The sequence below is a fragment of the Semicossyphus pulcher genome, unplaced genomic scaffold, assembly GCF_022749685.1.
Source record: "Semicossyphus pulcher isolate SPU_LCO1_2020_fin unplaced genomic scaffold, fSemPul1.0.p SCAF_8, whole genome shotgun sequence".
Taxonomy (NCBI): domain Eukaryota; kingdom Metazoa; phylum Chordata; class Actinopteri; order Labriformes; family Labridae; genus Semicossyphus; species Semicossyphus pulcher.
The window spans coordinates 23,187,514-23,212,830 of record NW_027211759.1 but is presented as its reverse complement, the minus strand read 5'-3'; the positions used below and the strand labels follow the sequence as shown (position 1 = coordinate 23,212,830).

The following is a 25,317-nucleotide window of genomic DNA, read 5'->3' as shown; positions in this document are numbered from 1 at the left end:
TTCCCCACTACAAATTATAATGTCATGATTTACAGAAAAGAGTTAAGAATAATATTTGTTTAAAACCCTGTCTTGGGTGTTTTCTTCTAAAACAGACATTATTAACACACATCCGTTTTGGCCTTCCATTACTATCGGCTGAGAAAACATTAGAATAAAGGATGCATTAAATATTGATCACCTAAACTTAAAAACATTCTTCCTTTGCCAGTTAAAAATAATTTATAAAATTGCCTTGTTTTTGAATATTTTCCTTTATTTATTGTTAAGATTCTGCAATGTGTGGTTATGAAAGCTGTCTGTTATGAGCATCAGCCTGAACCAATGGTTTCATTCTGTTTCCACCTTTGATTGGACAAAAGAAGGAGATACCTGTAAAGGTGTTGAGCTGTGGCCATTAATTATGCTTACAATGCTTTACAGCTAAGGCTAATGTAAAAAGTTATAAACTGGATATAATGTAAATATGGCACACATGTCTAAACATTATGTCTGTACATTTGACAGTACACCTTAAACAAATGCTCCACTTTACACTATTCTGAGAAGAAAATAAACACATTGGTTTCAAATTCACTGTTGTGCTTGGTTTGTATAAATGGATGTTTTTTTTTTTGTTATATTAAGTATCCAGTCATGATGTTACAGTACACTAACTGATCATATTTCCCTTGTTAATCCTGAAAAAAAAAATACTAAGAACTGTCAAAAATATCTCAACTCTGGTTCCACTTCACAGTATTTCCCATAGCCTGCATAAAAAGATGGAAGACTGCAGTCATTAAACTTTTCATATCTGTGAGTGTCTGCTTCAGACCAATACAAGAGGCTGTTCTGCTGTTAAACACACTGATGTGCGGGATGTTTGCTGTTTTTTTTTGGTAGTGTGTGTTTTGGTTAGCGGAAGTGGCTACAGCAGCTCCACCTGCCGATCTCTGTCACGGCAGCGCAAGATGGAAGCGCATACACATCGTCCATCTTTATAAACTGTTTTTCCAATGGTTCAGAAAAGTTTAATAAAGTTCAAATTGCACGGAGCCACAAAAGTTGCAAGTATTATGTGGTGCTTCAGATTTTGTCCTTCTTATAACAGCCTGACATCAATAACAGACAAATCTCTAATGTTAAAATAAAATCATTTTTGCTGTGTCGCACTCTTGTCATCTCGATCGTTTTCTTGAAGGTGGTCTTAAATAAGTCTTTCCCCCTCTCAACATTCTAATGAAATCAAACATGTTTAATGTTCAATGATGTGAACGTTTTCAGCAACCATAAACAAGCATGCTGTCTAGCACTTAAGAGGAAGCAGCAAACTTTGTAACTAGTAAATATGGAGGGAAATCCAGGGGGGGCTGCTGTCACTGTGTTTTTACTGTATCTGATGCCAGAATGTATCCTGTATGTATGCTTAGCTGTTTGGACACGGTGTTAGCGCGTCTTTAGTAAGCTCCCGTGAACCAGTGAAAGGCCTAAAGTAGGGAGAGAGGAAGTTCTTTGCCAAAAGCCTACTACCCAATACAATCTAATCCACCGAGGTAGTACTGAGGCCACGATGGGGGTTATGTGTTCTCGCTTACGAGTGCTGTCATTGGGAATACACCCAAAGTGGGGTACAACCTGGACAGGTCACCATTCACGCTCATGCGGAGTACCTTGCCTACCTACGTCCTAAATAGGATTTGAACTAGGAACCTTCTAGCTGTGAGACAACAGCGCTAACCACTGCACCACCATGCATTTCAGTAGATACCCAGTCTTTGCAAAATCCTTCTCGATGACTCTCTTGAGAGGGTGCGCAGTCTTTTTCAATGCTTCTAGTGTTTGGTCGGCATTAATCAATCTAACCAACACATTTTTTTGATTTGACTGTATTTTTGTGATGAACCTGGCAAGAAAAAAATGAGATAATACAAAAAATAAATCACCCACTCTATATAAACTGTTGTACAGTCTCTTTGCTTTCTTTTGCGAAGTTCTGAATGACATCACTGACAGACTTTTAAGTTATGAGTCACTGATGAACCGTGTTGGGTAACGTTACTTTTAAAAGTAACTTGTTACGTTACTGCATTACCTACTAAGAAAAATAACACGTTAGAGTACTTTAGTGTTACCAAGAATTAAAACCCTTTTTCGCGACTCTTTACACGTCGGTTATATTGTCAGGATGGTGTGTAGCCTGCTGTACGTCTACCTTTAAATATATTGACTCTACCGGCACTGCATAGCCTCGTTTACAGCCCATAATCTGTAACTCTGCAGCCTAATAACAGGAATGACAGATGCAATATAACCTTTACAGCTCTTTATGAAGGCAACAATCTGACAGTGAACTGGGCAGAGACACACAGTATTAGGCACAGCAGTTTCCATAACAACAATACAACACAGGCGACAAATAAAGTTTGACCTATGACCACAGTGAGACAGAGACGGTAAAATGCTCAGCTGACCTGTTGTGTTTTATGGCTGTTACGTAACATCCACTAAAACATAATTAGTATAGTATATAATCTATCACTCTGATCCTTATCAACAATTTCCAGTTGGACCTTTCCCATGACAGCCATTTTCTCTAATATATCATCCATGTATTCCCACTGGTGAGAGCACTGTGTTATGAGGCAGGCAGTTGAACGCTGGAAATCCTCTCTGTGTGTTTATCTGCATGAGAGCTGAGACTTCCTTCAACTTTTTGGATTGCAGCGGGGGTTTAACAGCGACTGAAGAAGTGTAATTCCATTTTTTAAGACATGGAGAAAAGATGCAGAGTCAGCTGGCTGTGCATTACGATCGTGGTCTTAGCCTTGGTCTCTGTGACAACCATTGTCACGTTGTGGACTATTGCCCTGACAAGAGATGATGTCACAGCTCCTTGGAACAGGTAGGACTTAAAATGTTGAACACTTGTGAGTCCACGAAGGATGTTAGTCATTATACAGAATTTGCTGTGCAGCAGATACACAGGGACAGGGTGCCTCAAGTGAAACTAAAATACAAGATTGAGAGATAAACTTTAATATATAGTATATAAATATGAATCCCGTTTCATTATTTTCCCTGTTGGTGCAACACAGACCGTAAAGCCACGTTTCCACCACAGGAACTTTCTATTTTATCTCCCAAAAAGTCCCTTTTTAGCGGGTGGAACTTTCCAAAAGTACAGGAACTAAGGCGTTGTAGTTGCGTTGTAATTTTGTAAAAAGAGACACTTTTTTTCATTTTTTGTTGGACTAATAAGCCTGATCTTACGGTTTCTAGACCATAGTAAAAACACAGACAACAATAGGCTAATGAAACCTTTTAGTTCCTTGAAAATTAGATCCTGTGACCAAAGGTTCCTGCTACTTTCCAGGTGGAAACATGTCTTAAGTCTTTCATGAATGAAAGCTAAATTAGCTGAACCTAGAAGCTTTTTGCAGAAATCTTTTTGTGATTCTGAGACAACAAGAACTCCCAAAAGTGGGATGGAGACATATATATATATTAAAGCTCCTGTGAGAAACTTTAGGTTTGCGTTGATTTTGGCGCCCCCTGTGGACAAAGCTGTACCTCTTATCTCTTTTGTGATTTTGTCCTGTACATGCTTAAGTGGTGGTTTTCAACAAAAAATCTCATTCTGTTTTCTTTAACAGTCATATGTATCACTCACTTTAAATTTCTGCCCTGGAAAATGTAACAAAAGCAGCGTGCAGTTAATTGCTCCGTCTGACAGTTTGTAATGTGCAATACTTTTTGTCAAATGATGGCTCGCCTCACTCTCGATCTCCTCCATAGACTGTATATAAGAATATGTGTAGCCACTGTGACATCCGCCTTTTTTTTTTTCTTGGAACCTCAACCCAGCAAGCTATTTTGCGGCTAATAGAAGGCTTATAGCCATCAATACGTATACCTGGCAGCTGGGCTAAAACACAGCAAAATTAAGGCTGTCAGTGAAAGTTTAGTAGACGTCTATTTGAAGACAAGATTCATCACACCTTCACACCTGCTTAGAGCAATTTTCAAGTCTCATGGCGGCTAAAATGATTATATAATTGAGCAGTGCATCACAGTCACTAAAATTTATTTTTGCAAAAATGGGTTGACCTGGAGTCCCTGTTGGCTACCGAGCTCTCTTGTTAATCTCATGTCCGTTAGGTATTAATGAACTACATCAGCATCTAGGGGTTGCTCTGCCTTCGTAGTCAGAGCTGCATAGCCGAAGTACCTGGACATGCGCAGGCTTCTTTTTTCTTCTTCTGTGGAGAATGTTCAAAACTTCTCCTTTTAATATAAAGCGCTGTGTTTATGATGTTTCTCTGTAAAATTAAATGTGTTGAAATTACGTCTTTGTGTAGACTGGATTTCACACACCGCTGCAAAATGATTTCAGAGAAATGGCACTACAGTCATCACGTTCGTCATCCTTCACTGCTATGATGAACAAATTAACAAATTGATGAAACAAAAATGTGTTTCTGACACGTTAATGTCGTAACCGTTTGTTAACCGATTGAAAAAAACATCAAATTAGCTCTCATTCAGAACTGATTTCAGCCTGTTTCCAGCCAAATTTCAATGTTGAAATCCCGGTTGGTGCTCACTGGGTATTAGACACTAAAGCATCTGTTAATGGTATTTCACCTGATGGTCTAATTCAGAGCTAAATCATGGCTATGCATAAAACATGTCAAAGAAATGAAACTAAAAACCTTGTAATCTCTGTTGACTTTGCTTACATGATGGGGTTTCATACATCTTGCCAGCTGTGGCTAAAATGTGCTACACACAGCCGGACTAAATCAGCGCTTTATCGAGCCCAGACGTTTAAAAGACGTCTTTAGCTTGCTGGGAAGTTTTATACTCTAGACGTTTTTTTGGAGGCCGGAGTAATGTTTTGTGGCTTGGGGGTGGCCGTTAGAAAGAATACAGGTTAAAGACACCTCTGCATCGTCTTCACTTTAGAAACCCAGAAGCTCCTTTCACTTCTGACCTCTCCCGTCTGTGGTGTCCTCTTCAAATTGTGTTCATTCTCAGATATCGTCTCCCTGCTGGTTTGGTCCCTGACTCCTACAACATCACCCTGTGGCCTCGTCTCAGCCCTGACCCACACACCGGCCTCTACATTTTCACAGGTGATCACCTGCTTCTTATTCACGGCATGTTTTGGCTGCATTGATTTCTGTCCTGCTCAATTTGCTGCAGGTTAGATTGTCCTTGAATGGATGTTAGATAAAAGCGTCATTCAGAAGTGAGTAGTTTTGTGTGTTTGCAGCATGAAGGGGCTCAAACATGTTGTAAAATGAATATATGAAACATCGAACAGTCACAGCTGTTTTATAGAAAGATATCACCCCACAGGAATGTAGCATTACAACACTGTGTCAATACATCCTGCTCTCATCTGGCACATAAAGAAGTAAATATGCAGCAAGTCCGGCCACACATCGAATATGCTTTCCAGTTTTTAATTTCTCCTGTTTCCCCCGATACAGTCCACGTCCAAACCTTCAGATACAGTCAGCTAACATCTGGTCCTGATCCCCTTGAGCAGCCAGGATTACATCTGTTATACTTCATAACATTCAACCGTTAGCCACAAGATGGTGCTGTTTGCCAGGCCTGACAGCTTGCTGGAAATCTGCAATACAGTCTATTAACAATAACACAGATTTCCTGACTCTAGATCAAGAAGCAAACATAAGTCTAAACTATAAGCGAGGCTCATAAGGTTGGAATCAGCCCATTTCTTGCAGTTGTGTTGACCTCAGTTGTTGGGGCTGTCCACTGACTGTGTATAAAGATCTCATGTTTGTTGTTGTATAAAAGTGAAGCTGAAATACCCCTGAGGTGGGTGCTGCCATCTTGCACTGATGACCTCATTTGGAGCCTGTGTAGTAGAGATCGGTTGGTGGAGCTGCAGTATTGACCCTTAACCAAAACACACATTTAACTTACTGGAAAAACAGCAAAGAGCCATCACCTCTGCTCAGTCTGCAGCAGAACAGCTTCTTGTGTTGGTCTGAAGCATAGAGTTCATAAAAAGAGGACTCTCTATAAACACAGTATTTCATAGCCGTGGCTCTGTAGGACGTAACAGTCCATGCGTCGGCGAGCTCCGTGTCCGTCAGCCATCTCAGCACTTACTGTTAGCAAGCTAACTTTATGTTAACAGGTTACCTCTGAAACAAGCCTCACAGGCGGAGCTCTTGGTAACGTTTGGCCGCACGGGGCTATGAAGAATGAAGTTACCGGAGTCTATTGTTAATGTGGGTTAAATGCTATAACCCCAAAGTCAGCAGCTTGTCAACAAATTTAAAGCGAATTGCACCTCATGTATGTACATGGAAGCTTACTGCCCTGTAAGCTCATTTGGGCTGGACATCTATTGAGGCACGTATACTACATTGATATCAGAGTACAGACTGATTCTTCTGCTGTTGGACATAATTTAGTCTAAACCTAAATGTCAGCATATTTTAGCACTATTAAGTTGTTCATATTTTCCAGTATAACGTCATACTGGTCAATTTCAGACTTTGTCAACAGTCAGGTAGAAGTCATTTGAAAATCTGCAGGTAAGTCTCGTCACGGTTGTAGCCGTGCCAGCAGCACAATGAGCTACAATCTAAGTGTATCTTTATAAATCAATGATCACAAAAAATACAAAAATTATCAATGAAGTTACAATCAGGCATGAGGGCTCCTGTGGGATTAATCTTGAAGTTAAGGCAAAGATTAGGTTAATAAACAATGTTTTAGGTAACGGTTTTGCTAGGTTATCCAAAAACTGATGAGACAGCCGAATGTAAGCCGACAAGAACGCACATCAGGCACACAACACTCTGTGTGACGCAGGAAGTGAGGCACAGCCCCTGTACAACACTGTGTTTTTAGAGAGTCCCGTATAAAAAGATGGACGACATAACAGCTCCCTAAAAGTGAAGCCAAAACATCTCTATCGCCCCCTGCTGACTGGCTGCAGTATAGGTCATAGAGCCCGCCTCCTCCATGTTAACAGATGGCACATGGGTCAAACTGTAAAATCAAAATACACGACAGATAAATAAAAATGTATTAAAACTATTATTATACCGATTTATGTCCAAGTGTTTCTGAGAAGTTTAGTTTTGATTAATTATTCGATGCTGTAAAAAGGGGCTCTAACACCATGATTGACAGCTCTGTTGACAAATACGGCTCCTGCAGCCGATCTGTTCTGGCTTAGCAGAGTAGAGGAGGAACGGTGAGAGGAGACGTACCTAAAACAATCACTCTAGTCATTAAAGTTTCCATAACCGTTTTTTGACTGAGCTTCGTTTTGTGTATTTCTGCCGACTTTTACTCTGGACTTGTTTGCCTTGTTCAGACTGACTTCCTGTATAAGACTGCTCCCCTGTTTGTTCTCTGCACCTGAGTCTATGTCCTGTCAGAACCTTCACAAACCTTCATCTAGTTATGGATTACATGTGTTTGTATGCACATCTATTTATTCATTTAGACATATAATTGTTTTCTGTTTCCATTCATCAGGAAAATCCACTGTGAAGTTTGAGTGTGTGGATGAAACAGATCTGATCCTGATCCACTCCAACAAACTCAACTACACGTGGCTGGAGAACACACACATCGCCAGGCTCAACGCTACAGGTACAAGCAAACAAACACACGTACACACATTCCATCACCATTTGATTGCTTGAAGAAAATTACTTGAATTTAGACCTTTTATTTGTAGCAGATACTTACTTCAACAGTAACCACATCCTGTAAATTAGCTCAATATTACTATCATTACAATATTGATGAAAGAGAGTGAAACAAATGTCTAATTTCTAACATTCACTTGATGTTCAACTCGAACCATCAACTCTTCTTCTCCAGGTGGTGGCTCTGCTCCCACCTTTAAGTCCATCTGGCTGCAGCCTGAGACCCAGTACATGGTCATCCAGCTGAATGGTAAATTAACTCCAGGACAGACGTATGAGCTGTATACCGAGTTCACTGGAGAGCTAGCTGATGACTTAGCCGGCTTCTACAGGAGCGAGTATGAAGAGGATGGAGTCAGGAAGTACGTTTTTTAGTCTGTGATCCTCTTTATCGACATTATTGGTTTGTTTTTAAATTCTGTGTTGAGATTGTTTCTCTCATTCCCAGGATTGTCGCCACCTCTCAGATGCATCCAACTCACGCCAGAAAGACATTTCCTTGTTTCGATGAGCCGGCTTTAAAAGCTGTTTTCTATTTAACTCTCATCCACCCCGCGGGGACTGTGGCCCTGTCCAACGGCATGGAAACAGGTAGGCGCGCAAGAATAGAGCTCTTTTATTTGTCATTTTACAACACATAAAAACATATATAGAATATTGTCATTCAGATGTCGGCACAAAGGGCTCTGATTTCCTGCTGCTGAACCTGCTTCATAGTACAGGCCTCTGGTCGCTATGAGCTATTTGCCTCCTTCCTTATCTGTTATCAGGCCTCTTCAAACCTGCCTGACATGCTCACCCTCCCACATGAGCAATATCCCAACATGATGTGATGCGGTGGTGCGATGGCTAGCACTGTCACCTCACAGCAAGACAGTTCCTCATTAGAATCCCAGTACGACAAAGTGGGCCTTCCTGTTGCATGTTCTCCCCATGCAGGCGTGGGTTCCCTCTGGGTACTTCCTCCCACAGTCCAAACACATGCTCGTTAGGTTCTTTGGTGACTCTAAAATTGCCCATAGGTGTGACTATCTCATTGTTACGAGTCTGTTAATCTGTGTGTTTGTGTCTCTCAGATATCGTGAACACCACTATCAATGGTGTAGCCGTGACACAGACCACATTTGAACCCACCGAGAAAATGTCCACCTATCTACTCGCCATCGTCATCTCTGACTACAAACACATCAGTGCTACACAAGGAGGCACTCTGGTAACTGTCTGATATCACTTAACGCCTGATAACATCGCATGTTTCTGCACTGTTCTTCAGTTATTGCTGGAGAGAAGTCATTAGCTCTATCAATCTTTACAGTGTTGAGCAGGGAGTAAAAAAGGAAGAGAGAAAATGCTGGTTAAATGCAAATTGTGAAAACACATCTTGTTTTAAGTTCAACTTTCTTATTGCACAACATCTATTTGTTTTTCCAGTCCTATGACACATGAATGACCTCATGAAGACCATGATGCTGTGTGCGTTCTGTTTCAACAAATGAACTTAATAATATATAAATATTGAAGTAATCCCCAGACTTCTCAGCTCAGTCTGCAGGCTGCTGTGAGCGCCAGGTTTCACACAGTTTTTTCTACACGCTGTACTTTGTGATGTCACATAGTGCAGCCTCAGCAGAAGAAAGCAGGCTCAAAGGGGCGGGGTTCCTTAAAGGGACAGAGCGGAATGAGTTTCAGGCAGAGGCTGTATGACCCTCAAATTCCACAGAATCCGTCTCCAGCGCATGCCGTGTGCACTGCGACCTCCGGAGTCGATCACGCCCATTCAAGTCAATGCTCGTGATTCCACAGCACGCACCACTATCCGTCTCCGGCGCATCCCAGAAGCGTCTCTCCGTTCGGTCCCACTAAAGATACGTGCCGAGTCTATTTTTGACAGAGGCTGCTTCAAGCTTGGTCAAGCTCAACAGAGCAGATCGTTCAAAACAGGAAGTCAGACAGAAAACAGCTTAGAGCATCCGGTTATTTCAAAATAAAACACCATGTACAGACCAATACAGACGACCAGTTTTTTCCGGGGTTTTTTTTTCAGATCAACACACTGAAATCTTGAAAAAAGAACACTTTTAATTATCGGAATCACGGAATGATTTCTAAATGAGCAGATAATCAACGTTGGGGGTGCAAACTGAACTGTTGTTATTGCGTGATTTTCGCATTTCTCCCGCGATCTTGTGATCTCCCGAATCCAGCAGCTTGGGCCAGTGCACTGCTGCGCTGTGGACCAGACACGCTTACTGTGGGTTAGGGCTTGCGCCGTCTGACGGACCAGAACCGCAGCGCCGACGGAACACACCGGACACGGATCCTGTGGGATCGAGGGGTGAGGGCCTGCAGAGAGCACCAGTGTGAGAAAAATGATGACTTTTTTAACTGTAAATTATGCTGAACTACTCCACAGGTATCACAGAGTAAAATATGAAGCTTTAGTATAACACCTTTAATGCAAGATAACACTTGATACATGCTGTGTGTTCAGATCCGTATCTGGGCTCGCAGGGCGGCCATTGAGCAGGGTCAGGGGAGCTACGCCCTCAATGTGACCGGACCCATACTGGACTTCTTCCAGCTGTACTATAACATCTCCTACCCTCTGAGCAAGTCAGGTAAGAGGCTCCTAAAATCAATGGAGAATCCCTTACAGGGTCCTGGGATGTCATGCTTCAGTTTGTGCTGATGTTATAACTCAGTTATTGGTTTGTTTTCATTGAACGTCTATCCTTGTTGCATGGACAGATCCAGTGCAAATGTTTTAATATAAGATGCCATGAAACTTTATTTCCCCCCTTGTTAAATCACTCTATTGTAGAGGTCTTTATGGGTAAATCAAACCTGTCCAAGCACAACATTTATTCATTACATTTAAAACAGAGAGACGAAGGTACCAGCACAGCAAGGCCCGACCTAGAACAGCCAGAGGAAAATTAGCCCTGACCCAACAGACTTAAACCAAGTGAGAACACCAGAGTAAGCATCACTCAATTGGGTTGTGTTGCCATACAATAACACTACATATTTTTCACAATTCTGTCTGTACTTGAACTCCTCTTCCTTGGAGCTTCAACCTATTCATGAAGGGACAAAGGACCAAGTTTGAGGTGGAAAGGTTTCATGTCTTTAAAAGGACCGCGAAGCAAACGGACAGCACCCCCCTATTTCAACGTTTCCCCATAAAACAGGAAACTGATATTACTTCATATACAATCTGCCTCAAATTTACAAGCACATAAGAGAGCTGGCCTGAACACATCTACATGCCAATATTGAATCCTTCTCATAATGCCACTCATTGGTAAGAGGCAGGAAACCTTGCATTACAAACATCATCTAAATTACAGGACATTTACACTGTTTGGTCCAAACTTCTTATTTATACAACAACATGATAACTGTATGTTCTCTAGTGCCACCTGGTGGCCGCAAGATGTGACATTAACTTGTTCAAGCTCTGTTTAAAGGACATTACAATTCTGGTCTGTTTTGACTGCCCGCACACCCTTCAACTTCCTGACTTTTGTAAAGGTGCGAGGGCCTGTTCGTTGCTAATAGCAGCAGTAATGTATAGAAGTTTTCTTGCCCAGACAAAATATCCAACAGTTATTTCAGACATATTGTCTAGTTTACCGAAAATACAATTTCAGTTTAGTTGTTATAGTTTAATGCTACTCATTAATACGTTGAAAAAAACGACACAAAGAACCTAAAAACTGTGAAAGGATTGTCATTTTGACTAGGGAAAATGTTCATTTAAGATATCTGTAAAACAATTTTGATACGTTACAAATATATTCTCACATGCAGAACGTTACATTTTGCCGAGTCAAAACTGATTTACAGATATCTTTAATTTAATTATAGATATCAGTAATTCCTTTTTGACTAGTAAGAATAAGGATTACAGATATAATTAAATTCCAACATGTTGTAAAGGGATTGTGACTAGTGGAAATGCATTTCCTCATTTCAGATGTCAACAATTGCATTTCTGATACGTCCGGTATATGCAAAATCCATTTCAGATATGTCACCCTAATTACAATATTAATTTTGGATATGTTTGTAAGTCATTGAAGAAATCTACTATGACGTTTTTAACTAGTGGAAATTCCTTTTTTGATATCTAAAATTAAATTCTGACTAGTTACATAGGGAAATATAATTGTTACTGGCAGTCTTACTAGTTAAAATTCCACAGCGACATGTCAGTAATTTAATTTTGACTAGTCAGAATTGAACTTTAGATATCTAGTATTCAATTTCTGATGTCTGTAATGTAAGAACAATTGTAGATATCTACAATGAGCATTGCTACTAGTAAGAATTCAATTGTTGATATCAATAATTGATATTTCCACTAGTGGGAATTTACTTCTTGATATTGATAATTAACATTTTGACGAGTGAGAAGGGAGTTATACATATCATTAATTAGAATTGCAACTAGTCAGAATTACATTATAGATATGTCGACTTGGAATTCAATCTAGTCAGAAAGCAATTGTTGATATCTACAATTGTTATTACTGCTACTGATTAAATGTTAAAAGGGCTTGACATACTGGGCCTTCTTTTTCTGATGTCAACCAAAGACTGCGTATAAGACGTGCACATAGCCTCAGGGTCTGAAGAATGAAGCCAATGAGGAATGGGGAATTTAAACCGGCACTATTTTTCTAGTTCCCAGCAGGGGGCGACTCCACTGTCTGTTAAATTAAGTCAATGAGAAAATTCTCAACTTACTTCTCAAATGATTTATTTACTCTGGTAACATTTCACATCATTAGTGTAAAGTCTTCAATACAGCAGGATGTTCATTTTGTAAATGATGGTTCTATTTAGAGTAAAATAGACAATATAGCAGGGTGTGCTTCAGAGCATGGTTACCTTGTGTTAGCTGATAACTCCTCGCTGCTCATGAGTTCCAACCTCTCATCTTAATATGCTTAACTAAATATGCTCCAATAAAGTATGAATAGAAATGTTGCTGTTCTAAGGCATATTTAGTTCCTCCAACAAGCTGTAAACCTGCTCTCTGCCTCACAGATCAAATCGCTCTGCCAGACTTCTACTTTGGTGCGATGGAGAATTGGGGTTTGGTGACTTACAGAGAGACCAGACTTCTCTATGACCCTGTGACCTCCTCCAACAGGAACAAAGAGTCCACTGCCACCATCATAGCTCATGAATTAGCACATATGGTGAACAGATTGTTTTTATCGACTTATTTATCAGCCCATTTGTTAGTTCACCAATTGACCTTTGGATTATGTGTTTCAGTGGTTTGGTAACCTGGTGACTCTGCGCTGGTGGAATGAGGTCTGGCTGAATGAGGGCTTTGCTTCGTATGTGGCGTACCTGGGGGCCGATTACGCCGAGCCGGCATGGAACGTGGTGAGAACACCGCGATCTGTGCATATGGACTTAATAAGTGTTGTCTTGTTGTCAACATGCATGACATCAACTTTGCTTAGACATTCGATTTTTAAATATGGGACCTTATTTAACTCATTGGGATCTAGATGAGTTATATGAACAAAAAGTTTTGGAATTGCTTCGGTTGGTTGGATAAGCCTGCAGCCATGAAACGGGCTGTAATCGCTGCAAACGTTATCTTTGAGACAAATGTGCCTGATCAAAGTCCATACAATAAAAGTACTTTTTTTTGTTTCTCTTGGCTAAATGCCCCCAAAAAAACCGAGGTCATCACTTACAACATCTTCCCGTACCATCCACCTCTTAGTACAACAGGAGGTACTGCACTGAAAGAGGTCAATAACTTGATATACCTAGGGTCATGGCTCAGTTCGTCAGAGTATAGGACATTAAAGTGATGGCTCTAGCTTAAAAGGCTTTAAAAAGTATGGCCAGTATGTGGAGGTCCAACCTCCTCCTACAAGCTGAGCTTCTTCTCTGCAATCTTGGAGTTTGTTCTCCTGCACGGATGTGAACGCTGGACCCTGAAGGCCACCCTGCAGAAGTCCCATGATGGATGCTATACTAGAATATTGTGTGTAGTTCTTAACATCAAACAGAACACATGTCACCTTTAAGGAGCTATATAGGGGGTTACCTATGAGTGAGAAAATAACATCCAGGAGGATGAGGCTGGCCTGTCATTACCAGAGACACTGGGAGCTCCCAGCCAGTCAGCTGGTGCTGTGGGAGCCAACACATGGACATCGACCGCAAGGACGTCCCACATTAAAAATATGTGGATGTTCTTAAATGGTAATGCGAGACGAATGACATTACCACTGAGCCACAGCTGCCCCATTTAGAAAAAGGCAGTAATTTTACCTTGCAGTACACAGGAGTTGCTGGTTTGCCGCCGCCTCCGTCAGTAAGTTTGTTGGTGTGATTGTGTGACTTTGTTTTTTTAAATGGTTACTTGGGATCCAACATATTCTTTGTATAACACTTAGTAACACAAACTGATCTCTGCAGCGTTAGAGCAGAGACCAGTGTTCTATGATGTAAAATCACTGTGTTTGTTTATGGAGTCTGGTGGCTTTAAGGGTGTCATTGCTGGTTTCAATAAAAAGCATGTTACTCTTTAGTTAAAATGTCTATCTATGTAGGGTTCCTTTTTTTATGCTGTTAGAGACTGAAAATAAGAATTGCAAACAAAATCACTTTTATTTGACGTACTTTGATCGGGCACATTTGCCCCCAAGGATTCTGTCGCAGCCATTACAGCCTGTTTTGCTGCTGGTGGCTGAAAAAGAGCTTCAGGAGACATTCCAAATCTTCTTGTACTCATTAGTCTTGGTGAGCCCAAAGTATGGAAACATAGTGCCCAGGTTTGAAAATACTGTAATTACCTTTTAATACGGTTCTGTCTGTGTGTCTGTTCCAGAAAGATTTGATTGTACTCGATGATTTACAAAGCGTGATGGCAGTCGATGCCTTGGCTTCCTCTCATCCTCTGTCTTCTGAAGAGGACAGTATCATCCTGCCAAACCAGATCACTGAGCAGTTTGATACCATCTCATACAGCAAGGTAAACCACACCTGAAAATCTTCCTTTATAATACATTACAGCACAAACACCGCTACATTGCTTGTCTCAGGGTTCAGCAGAGGCCACAATGAACCTTCTGCATGTTCTTATTGAGTTTTTTATTGAGTTTTAACTACTGTTCATTGCTTTTTATATTTTGTGTGATTTTTTGTGCTATACAATAGAAATTGCACAAATAAGCCTTTTAAACTAGTTGATTTATCCAATGGACTAACCCTCTGCCCTCTCCCTGTGTGACCCAGGGTGCATCAGTGTTGAGGATGCTGTCTGATGTCCTCACAGAGCCCGTCTTCGTCCAGGGACTCAGTGTGAGTTTTCAAACATGGAAGCATATAAGAATATGACAATGTAGATTCCTGAAGTGCCATTCCTGGATGTTGTCCTGGTTTATTGTTTTGATAGGCCGTTAAAGTCAAGTGATGTAGCATGAAGGGCACCAAAGTCCAACTGGGGTGTCAATTGGGGGCAATGGTTGGGTCCAACAAACACTGGACCAGTGGTCAATGTTATTTGTTTTCTCATTTAAGTACCTATGTCAGTGATAATTTATACTCAGGTCATGACCTTTTATTTCACATAGCCAAGTTTTTGTGCCTAAACATAACCAAACTGAAACATTTTTGCTGCGTTAACAAAGTATTAGTTATTGTGAATTAAATTAATTACGTGAAATGAATGTTTGTGTTTGTCTCCAGAGTTACCTCAATCACTTTGCCTACGGTAACACAGAAGGGAATGACTTGTGGGACCATCTACAAATGGTAAGATGAAAAAGTTCTTGTTTTCCGAAGTTTTTGTTGAGCGACTTTGGGCTCAAATTCTTTGACGCCTTGATGTACCTTAATGTCTCAGAGCTCACAATGACCTTTGGTTTGCTATCTGCTCCAAATGGGATATAATGTCACTATCATTGTCTGTTACTGTAGTTAAGAGAGAGGAACAGGGGCTATATTATCCTACTGGCTTCACGTCATGTGAAGTGGTAATACTGGATTTCTTGCCAAAACTTCAATATCGGCCTACACGAGTCTCACGTTACCAGATTCTGGCTGTCATGCTGAGATTCTAATATTTCCAGAAAACTTCTGTCTAAGGGGGGAATTCACGAAAGGGTTGCATGGCTTTTGCACACGCTAAACCTGTGTTGATGGCACAAACAGACTCATTCTTCAAGAACACGCAGAGGGTTGAATGTAGTCCACAGTGCGCTACAGAGCGAACAGCGTCTCTGTGCTCCTGTGCTGTTTGCGTGTATTTAAATGAGTCATTGTGCAGACATTCAGGGCAAATTTGGCCCCTTTCTGTGCAAATGATAAATATAAGGGCTGTCACGCTCCGAGTTTCCAGTGATCATGGCAACAATTCCACCTTTTGTGTTAAAAAAATTATTTTGTCTGTTAATAATATAGTGTCATTATTATTATAATCAGGAGACCAATCAGTCCGGAGCTGTGCGAGGCTCAACCCCGGCAAACGGCAACCTGTTGATGGTTTTAGAGAGCTGGCCAACTTAAGTTAGCTGTAGCCCTAAAGATTTGTGGAAGAGCACCTGAAAGATACGATTTGTAACGTCACACTATTTTATTCAAGGTTTCTACTAGCTTGTTTTGTAGAGGAGGAGCTCGCTGTGGATGATTTGTCTCCTGAAAAAAAAATCCTGAACAATGAACACTGAAAAGTTCTTTTGAGACTCGATTTGTTGCTCCTGAACGCTCTGTGGACAGTGACGCAGCCAAAAAACAGAAGTGCAAAGATTCAACTCACAAAAGCTTAGACGATTCAGGGTGTTCTTCTTAAGCCCGTTTCCCACTGGTCAAAAAACACCCGGCTTTTTTGCTTAATGGGAAAGGTTACAATCGGCATCCAGACCCAGGTCAAATGACTCTGCACTAGACCCAGGTAATTATCGCCTCGGCTACGATCGGCAATGATGGGAACACAAAACCCATGTCGACATGCTCATCTCCACTTATCAATTCCTCTGTGTCACTTTATCAACAGGCTGTGAAAGCCAATAATGTTCCACTCCCTCGTCCAGTTGATGAAATCATGAACCACTGGGTGCTCCAGATGGGCTTCCCTTTGGTTACCATAAATACCATAACGGGAGAGGTATCCCAGAAGCACTTCCTGTTGGATCCAGATTCTGCTGTCACAGTTGAATCACCTTACAAGTACGCAACACAAAAACATCTACAGGTGTTATATTGTCCTTCAAAGTATAAATCACGAGTTGCTTCATTTTAACAGAATGCATAGATGTTGTAAAACTAAGGTATGTATTGTCTTTCCTTCTTTTTACCCTCTACCTTTAACTGCCAAAATAATGAACAAAACATGACGTATTCTCTCTCAGTTACCAGTGGCAGATTCCTATAAGGTGGATGAAGAGCGATGGGGTCCAAAGAAATATCTGGTGGCTGATGGAAAAGGAAGGTGTGTAATAATGTGCTCATAATGTGTGATCCTGTCAGGGCTGGCTCGAGCCGTTTTGGTGTCCTGGAAATGATTAGGTTATGGGGGCATTTTTGAGGTGACGCTCCTGGCCTTGATAGGCGGGTCCAGGATAACCTCCACCAAAATTTTAATTAAGTTAAGCCGGCAATTCAAGTAGTCATTTAACAAGGCAAATGAAACAGTTGAAATCAACTGGCTCCTATGTGGCCAAGAGGTATGATATGATATGTTGCATGGAGAGAGGCCGTGAAGAGAGAGGCTTCATGTGGTCACTTTTCTTGGTTGTGATTAAAAGTGAGCTGAGATCTGTTCAGTCTGGAGTCCATCCTTTGGCTTTTGGTTGAGGAAAGTGAAGAGGCTGTTGCAATCGTCAAGACACGAGGAGATGAAGGCATTTCAGATGGTCTCTGAATCATTAAAGGATAAGGATTCAACACTCGTATTTATAAGAGTATGCTGTGGGATCACACAAGCTCGCTAGTTAAACTGCAGCACCTGCTATTATGATGAAGAGAAACATACATCATATAATAAATATATTACTCAATATAATAAATTATTGACTAACACCAGAGAATCTTTTTACCCTTCCTTTTTAATTTGGAATAATCAGAATAAATTGAGTTGTCGTGCGTGAGCGGTTTGCTCAGTTGCAGGGTCAACACAGGCGGCATTTCAGCTGCCCCATCTCTCTGCATTGCCATTAAAAATTCTTTCATTTTGCATCGATCATCTCGTTACAATGGCACCTGTCAGTGGGTGGGATATGTTCGGTAGCAGGTGAACATTTTGTCCTTGTCGATGTGTTGGAAGCAGAAAAAAATTGGCAAGCAAAAGGATGTGAGCAACTTTGACAAGGGCCAAATTGTGAAGACAGCTGGGTCAGAGCATCTCCAAAACTACAGCTCCTGTGGGGTGTTCCCGGTTTGCAGTGGTCAGAACCGACCAAAAGTAGTCCAAGAAAGGAAACTGGTGAACTGGCGAGAGGGTCATGGGGGGCCGAGGCTCATTGATGCAAAGGCTGGCTTGTGTGACTGGCTCCAACAGAAGAGCTACTGTAGCTCAGATTGTTGAGAAGCTAATGCTGGTTTTGATAGAAAAGTGTCAGAACACACAGTGCAACACAATTTGTTGCATATGGGACTACCCATGCCCATGCTGACTCCTGTCCACCGCAGGAAGCATCGACAATGGACCATGGGGCAATGGAAGAATGAGGCCTGGTCTGATGAATCACGCTTTTGTTTTACATCATATGGCTGGCTGGGTGTGTCTGTGTGTGTGTGTTGCTCAATGACTGTTTATATAGATGGACGACTCGTCTCCTTCTGCTCTCATTGTACGGAATTGATGCCAATATAGCCCCTGTGATAGGTTCTGCCATATTGCCATGGTGACCTTATTTGGAGCCAGAATCTGCACAGTAGAGAATGGTGGGTGGCGCCGCTGTAGCCACTTCCGCTAACCAAAACACACACTTAACTTGCTGAAAAAAACAGCAAAGATCCCGCACGCCGGCGTGTTTAACAGCAAAACAGCTTCTTGTGTTGGTCTGAAGCAGTCGTTCACAGATATAGAAACTTCAATGACTGTAGTGATTGTTTAAGTTGTGTTTCTGATGAATTGATTTTCTCGTTTGACTCATGTCCCATCTGTTAACATGGAGGAGGCGGGCTTTATGACCTATACTGCAGCCAGTCACCAGGGGGGCGCTTGAAATGTTTTGGCTTCACTTTTAGGGTTGTCATGTTGTCATGTCGTCCATCTACAGTCTAAGATGTTGCTCACCTAAAGAAGACATGGCACCAGGATGCACTATGGGAAGGCAGTGTGATGCTTTGGACAATGTTCTGCTGGGGAACCTTAGGTGCTTCATGGAAACGGTATTCCCTAATGGCAGTGGCCTCTTTCAGCAGAATAATGCGCCCTTCCACACTGCAAAAATGATTCAAGAATGGTTTGAGGAACAAGGTTCAAGGTGTTGACTTGGCCTCCAAAATTCCCCAGCTCTCAATCCAATCGAGCGTCTAATGTGCTGAACAAACAAGTCCGATTTGTGTTGTATCAAAAACAACTAATGTCTTGTTAAAAAGGCTCTCTGATGTCTGACTTTTCCTTTGTTTTCTCTGTTAGCGATAAACCCTGATATGAGCCTGCGGTCGTCATGGCTTCTGGCCAATATCAATGCAACTGGATATTACCGGGTACACTATGACGGCTCGAACCGGGAAAGACTCTTCCTCCAGCTTGTTTCAGAGCACAAGGTACACAGTCAGGCTTTGTTCCTGAGGTTTACCTGTTATAAAGCTCTCATTGTTTTCATTCTCTCTGTTACAACATGTGTCGGTATTTATAGATTGCACAATAATTATTTGTATTACGTTGTTGTGCAGGAGATACCAGTCATAAACAGAGCCCAGCTTCTGGATGATGCTTTCAATTTGGCCAGGTATGTCATTTAAGCTGCTTGTTGTATTTGCTGCAGTTGTTCATCCTTTATTCATGATTGGTCTCATAAGTCTCAATGAATCAGAAAGTCAAACCAAGAAAGATGCTTCTTACAACACGTTACCTTTGACAAACAGAAGTCTCTTCTCTCTGCAGGGTTCAGCTGGTCCACCCTGCCGACCCTCTGAGGTTAATGCATTATCTGTCTGTTGAGAGAGAGTACATGCCCTGGCAGTCTACTCTGAATAATCTGCATTATTACTACCTCATGTTTGACCGTACTGAGGTATATCAGCCTTTGCAGGTAAACTACATTATCTGTGTTTTGCTGTTGTTTTGCTGTTGCAGGGTTTTATTAACTCAAAACAAAGCAAATCTTTGATCTTTAAAATACTGAACTCAAAGCAGATTCATTTAAATAAACTTTGTTACTCTTTATGCCCCCTGGAGGTTATTAGCAGGCAAGGCAGTGCCTACAGACAAATCAGCATCCTTTACTCACCTCTGTTATACTTGTAGGACTACATAAAGAATCTGGTAACTCCCCTCTACCTGTACTACAAGAAAATGACATCAGAGTGGACCCGTGTTCCTGAAGGACACACTGACCAGTGAGTGTACTCATCTGGAAACTACAGTTGCCCTAAGAGCTCCACAAACCGTTATTTAAGAAAAAATAAACATAGAAAACACAAGCAAACAAAGTCACAGTTCTCACTGATATAGCACAACACAGTGACAATACATGCTCACCTTTTTGCCGTAGTTCTGCAATACAAACTAATTCCCCAACACTATCAAATTCTGCATCACCACTAAAAAAACACCAATGAACCACATGTGACTACTCAACCCTAAAAACAACAAATCAACCAAATACCATGATTTAACCAAACACCACAAATCAACAAAATATCACAAATCAACCAAACACCACAAATCAACCAAATACCATGATTTAACCAAACACCACAAATCAACCAAATATCACAAATCAACCAAACACCACAAATCAATCAAATACCATGATTTAACCAAACACCACAAATCAACAAAACATCACAAATCAACCAAACACCACAAATCAACCAAATACCATGATTTAACCAAACACCACAAATCAACAAAACATCACAAATCAACCAAACACCACAAATCAACCAAATACCATGATTTAACCAAACACCACAAATCAACCAAATATCACAAATCAACCAAACACCACAAATCAATCAAATACCATGATTTAACCAAACACCACAAATCAACCAAACACCACAAATCAACCAAATACCATGATTTAACCAAACACCACAAATCAACCAAATATCACAAATCAACCAAATACCACAAATCAACCAAATACCATGATTTAACCAAACACCACAAATCAACCAAATATCACAAATCAACCAAACACCACAAATCAATCAAATACCATGATTTAACCAAACACCACAAATCAACAAAACATCACAAATCAACCAAACACCACGAATCAACCAAATACCATGATTTAACCAAACACCACAAATCAACCAAATATCACAAATCAACACCACAAATCAACCAAATACTACAATTCAATCAAATACCACAAATCAACCAAATACAAGTGAACCAAATACCACGAATCAACCAAATACCATGATTTAACCAAATACCACAATTCAACCAAACACCACAAATCAACCAAATACTACAATTGAATCAAATTCCACGAATCAACCAAATCCCACGATTTAACCAAATACCATAAATAAACCAAATACCACAATTTAAACAAAATCCACAAATCAACCAAATACCACAATTCAACCAAATACCATTGTTCAACCAAATTTCACAAATCAACCAAATAACACGATTGAAAAAAGTAGCCCACATCAACCAAATACCACAATTTAACCACAGAATGCAACTAAATCAAGTACCGCAGGCCGCAGCTCGACCAAATTCCACAATTTAACCAAATCCTGCACAGCGGCCAAATACCTCAACCCAGCCAAATACTACAACACAACCCGTTACAGTTACAGAACACAAAGCTATTGCTGTGTTGTTAGGCATAAATTATGGACTTTTGACAGCACTACAACTAATTTGTGTCAATTTCTGAATTTCCATTTATTTCAGGGGCTGTCGCTTTCACTGTAATTATTTTTTAGGAATCATTGCCAGTGTAAAATAGAGAAGGAATGAGCTTAAAATGTATGTTTACAATAAAGTCTTAAAGTTACATTTAAAATCCCAGACCCGCCAACCTTAGTCAGGCTGTTAAAACAACCAGCAATGAAGAGCTTGTAAAAGCTCTTACAGAAAACTGTGACAAACATGCATCTTGTTGATAAAACACGAGACTCAGGCTGATGTCAGAGTTCGGTGTGGTGTTGAACTGAAAAAAAGGAACAAATCAAAACTTCTACTGAACAGCCAAATTTTATTGGAGCAACAAAGTCTGAATTTTGTAAAGCCCTAAAAAATAAAAGTGTACCAACCCCTGATGTTTAAACATGTTTGTCTCTTCTTGCAGGTATAACCAGGTGAATGCCATCCAAATGACCTGCAAGACTGGAGTACCAGAATGCCAGAACCTGACTACAACATGGTTCAAACAATGGATGGACAGCCCTCAACACAATCCGTTGGTTTATTTTTATATTATTTCATTCTCCAACCCTCAATCCTGGACCATCTTTTATGTTAATCAGTGAGTTACCTCCAACTTTCTTCTCAGGATCGCTCCCAACCTGCGCTCAGTAGTGTACTGCAGTGCCATGGCAGCAGGTGATGAGGCAGAGTGGGAGTTTGCCTGGTCCCAGTACAAGAATGCCAACATAGCCAGCGAGGCCAGCAAACTCATGGCCGCACTGGCCTGTACCAACAACACACAACTGCTGGAAAGGTTGGAATCATACCAAACTTTGCTAAGATGATTAGGGTAATATAGTGATGTTATAAATAATTTAAGTATGTTTGAATTTTAAAGTCCAAATAATAGAGAGATTGTAGTGCAATATGTCATGCTTCAAAAGGGAAAGAGAGCAGTTAGCAATGTAAAGAATGTCTCTGTTTTGTTCTCACAGGTATCTGTCTTACACCTTAAACCCAGCCATGATACGTAAGCAGGACGCCACCTCCGTCATCACATCTGTGGCCAGCAACATAGTAGGCCAGAGTCTGGCATGGGACTTTGTCAGGGAACAGTGGGAATATATGTTCACACAGTGAGTCACATAATCATTAATCAATGAATTTGTGTGTGTATATGTGAGGCAGAGGAGAGATAACAACATGATATAAGATTCCAAAGACGAGTTTCTTACAATATAAAAAGTAGCAGCTTTCTGTTTATTATAGCAACTTAAAAAAGTAGTACAAACAACTTTGATGATGAACATGTGATAAAAACCTATACCAAAATATACATCTGCTAGAGAAAATGCTGCTTACTTAAGTTTTTTGCAGTTCTGACAACTTGTTTATGGGTCATACATAAACTAGAAATAAAACCCCACTATTCACTGTAAAGTGAAACACATTTAAGCTTTTGTTTATGTCCATCACCTGCCTTTTAGTAATCAGAGCCCAGGGGGAGGTATTGCAGAAAGCAGGATTATTAAAACATGCAACAACTTCTCTGAACCTTTGTTAACAACTTCCAATACCTATGACAAATAGACACCTTAGGTCTCAGGTCAATGCTTTTGTGGGCGCTGGAAGCATGGTCTGTGTGTGACGGCTGCATGACTTGTTTATTTTCATTTGAAATGCATGAAAACAGATGAGACTTCACAATGCTGGCGTGAGACGCGTGTATCTCGCGCGACTCACAAGGCGAAGATGTAGAGAATAGGAGGCGTGCCTATTTTTACTGCGAGCAGTGCGCAGTTCTCGGTGAAAATACACGGTGAAAATGAATTGTGAGGAGCCCTATTGATCTCTGACAGCAATATTAACATCTCCTGTTGTAAAAGTCACAGACATGGAGAGTAAAGTAGGTGAACACTTCCGGTATGCTTTTTCAAAAGTAAAAGCCCGGTCTGGAATTCTGACTCCCCTCGTTTGTACACAATGCCTTTATTTTGTGTTTCCCGGGTCGTTGTTGTTGTTGTTTTTTTACTTTATGTGGCTCTGAAAGTACCGTCACTCACTTACTCAGTCAGGTAATCAGTCAGTCAGTCAGTCAGTCATATACAGACCCATGTGTAGAGCTGACCCCGGTGGTCAGCCAAAAAGATACAAGAGAGCCTTTTGTGTCTCCAGAGGGAGATCTGATAAATTGCCTCAAGTGGTGTCACATGAGGCAGCTTGGGCTGAAGGTGACAAGATTGAAAATAAAACAACAATGTGAAATAGAAGGGAAAGGTTTACGGCTTAGCTTTAGAAACCAGAACAACTTGGTTAGGTTTAGGAACAAGGTCATGTTTGGGGTTTACATACGTTCTAACTTACTAAGTGTTCTAAATGTTCCTTACGAACGTTATAATGTACGTAAGTTAGTAACACACGTCATGTAACTGAAAAGGACGATTAACCCTTACCTGCTTGGGGCTTGAGGCTGTAAGCTGTATAAGCCGCTACTAGCATAACACAGCCAAATCTTTGGTCAAAATGCATTATAGGTGATGAAGCACCAGGTTTTCACATGCAAGAACAACGCCTGTAATGAAGAAGGTGATAAAACTGGTTCAGCTGCTTCAATTTTAATTCCTCCTCTTGACTTTTTCAAATATTGTTTTTCCATCTTCCCAAACTCAGGATCAGTTCTGGTTTGACCTGACTTGGCTTTGTGTTTTTCAGATATGGTGTTGGCTCTTTCTCCTTCGCCTCCATGATCAGTGGGGTCACTGCAAGGTTCTCTACACCTGCTGAACTACAACAGGTATGTACTCATTAAGTCATTCCTAGACGTTAAATCCTTAACTCATCAACTTTTGTCTGATCTGCTTTCTCGTGTTCTCTCTGCAAGCTGGAGGAGTTTGTGGATGAGCACGAAGCAGCAGGGTTTGGCACTGCCACACTGGCTGTGAAGCAGGCCTCGGAGAGAACCAGAGCTAACATCAAGTGGCTGCAAGAGAACAAAAGCAGAATCCTGAGCTGGTTACAATCAAACACAAAGGCAGAGAGATTAGATTTGTGACTCATCTCTAATTTGTAAAGTGTTTTGTGTTTTTCCTGAACAAAGTGAACAATAAACACAACAGAAACATTGTACTACTGTTGAAAAGAGCCCAGAGTTTACACAAACGAATACTGCTTTAAAAATCTACTATCAACACAAAGAGTAAAAGTAGGCAGCTATTTCATTTACTAAAATTATGTAACGAAGCTTCTCCCATAAATATGGACTTACCTTGTTTGTAAAAATGGTTCAGAAAGTTGCTATCACCACGTGATGATACAATGACTGCACTTATAGCGCCTTTCTAGTCCTCTGACTTCTACACGACATGTCACATTCACCCTTTCAGACACACATTCACACATTAACTAATAAGGCACCTAATCATTAACACCAATCATGATACCCAATGAGCAATTTGGGGTTCAGTGTCTCACCTAAGGACACATCGACCTTCCGATTTGAGGGCGACCCACTCCACCTCTGAGCCACAGTTGCTCTGCTCTGTAGTTTAGATCCCGCTGATGAAGTTAAGTAATACAATGCCATTGACACAACAGCTA

The 25,317-nt window shown here is 40.8% G+C and overlaps 1 protein-coding gene across 1 annotated transcript; it reads left to right on the top strand.

Moving 5' to 3' along the window:
• Positions 1 to 2,753: 2,753 nt before the first annotated feature.
• Positions 2,754 to 24,772, top strand: LOC138612719 (aminopeptidase Ey-like). Its single transcript, XM_069686122.1, has 23 exons — positions 2,754 to 2,884; positions 5,020 to 5,117; positions 7,516 to 7,632; positions 7,867 to 8,053; positions 8,140 to 8,282; positions 8,768 to 8,904; positions 10,183 to 10,309; positions 12,747 to 12,901; positions 12,981 to 13,094; positions 14,560 to 14,703; positions 14,967 to 15,032; positions 15,420 to 15,485; positions 16,726 to 16,898; positions 17,081 to 17,160; positions 19,315 to 19,445; positions 19,575 to 19,630; positions 19,786 to 19,933; positions 20,149 to 20,240; positions 22,163 to 22,273; positions 22,367 to 22,534; positions 22,716 to 22,856; positions 24,433 to 24,514; positions 24,602 to 24,772. The coding sequence occupies exons 1-23, from the start codon at positions 2,754 to 2,756 to the stop codon at positions 24,770 to 24,772; spliced, it is 2,838 nt and encodes a 945-aa protein (XP_069542223.1).
• The last annotated feature ends 545 nt before the right edge of the window (positions 24,773 to 25,317 follow it).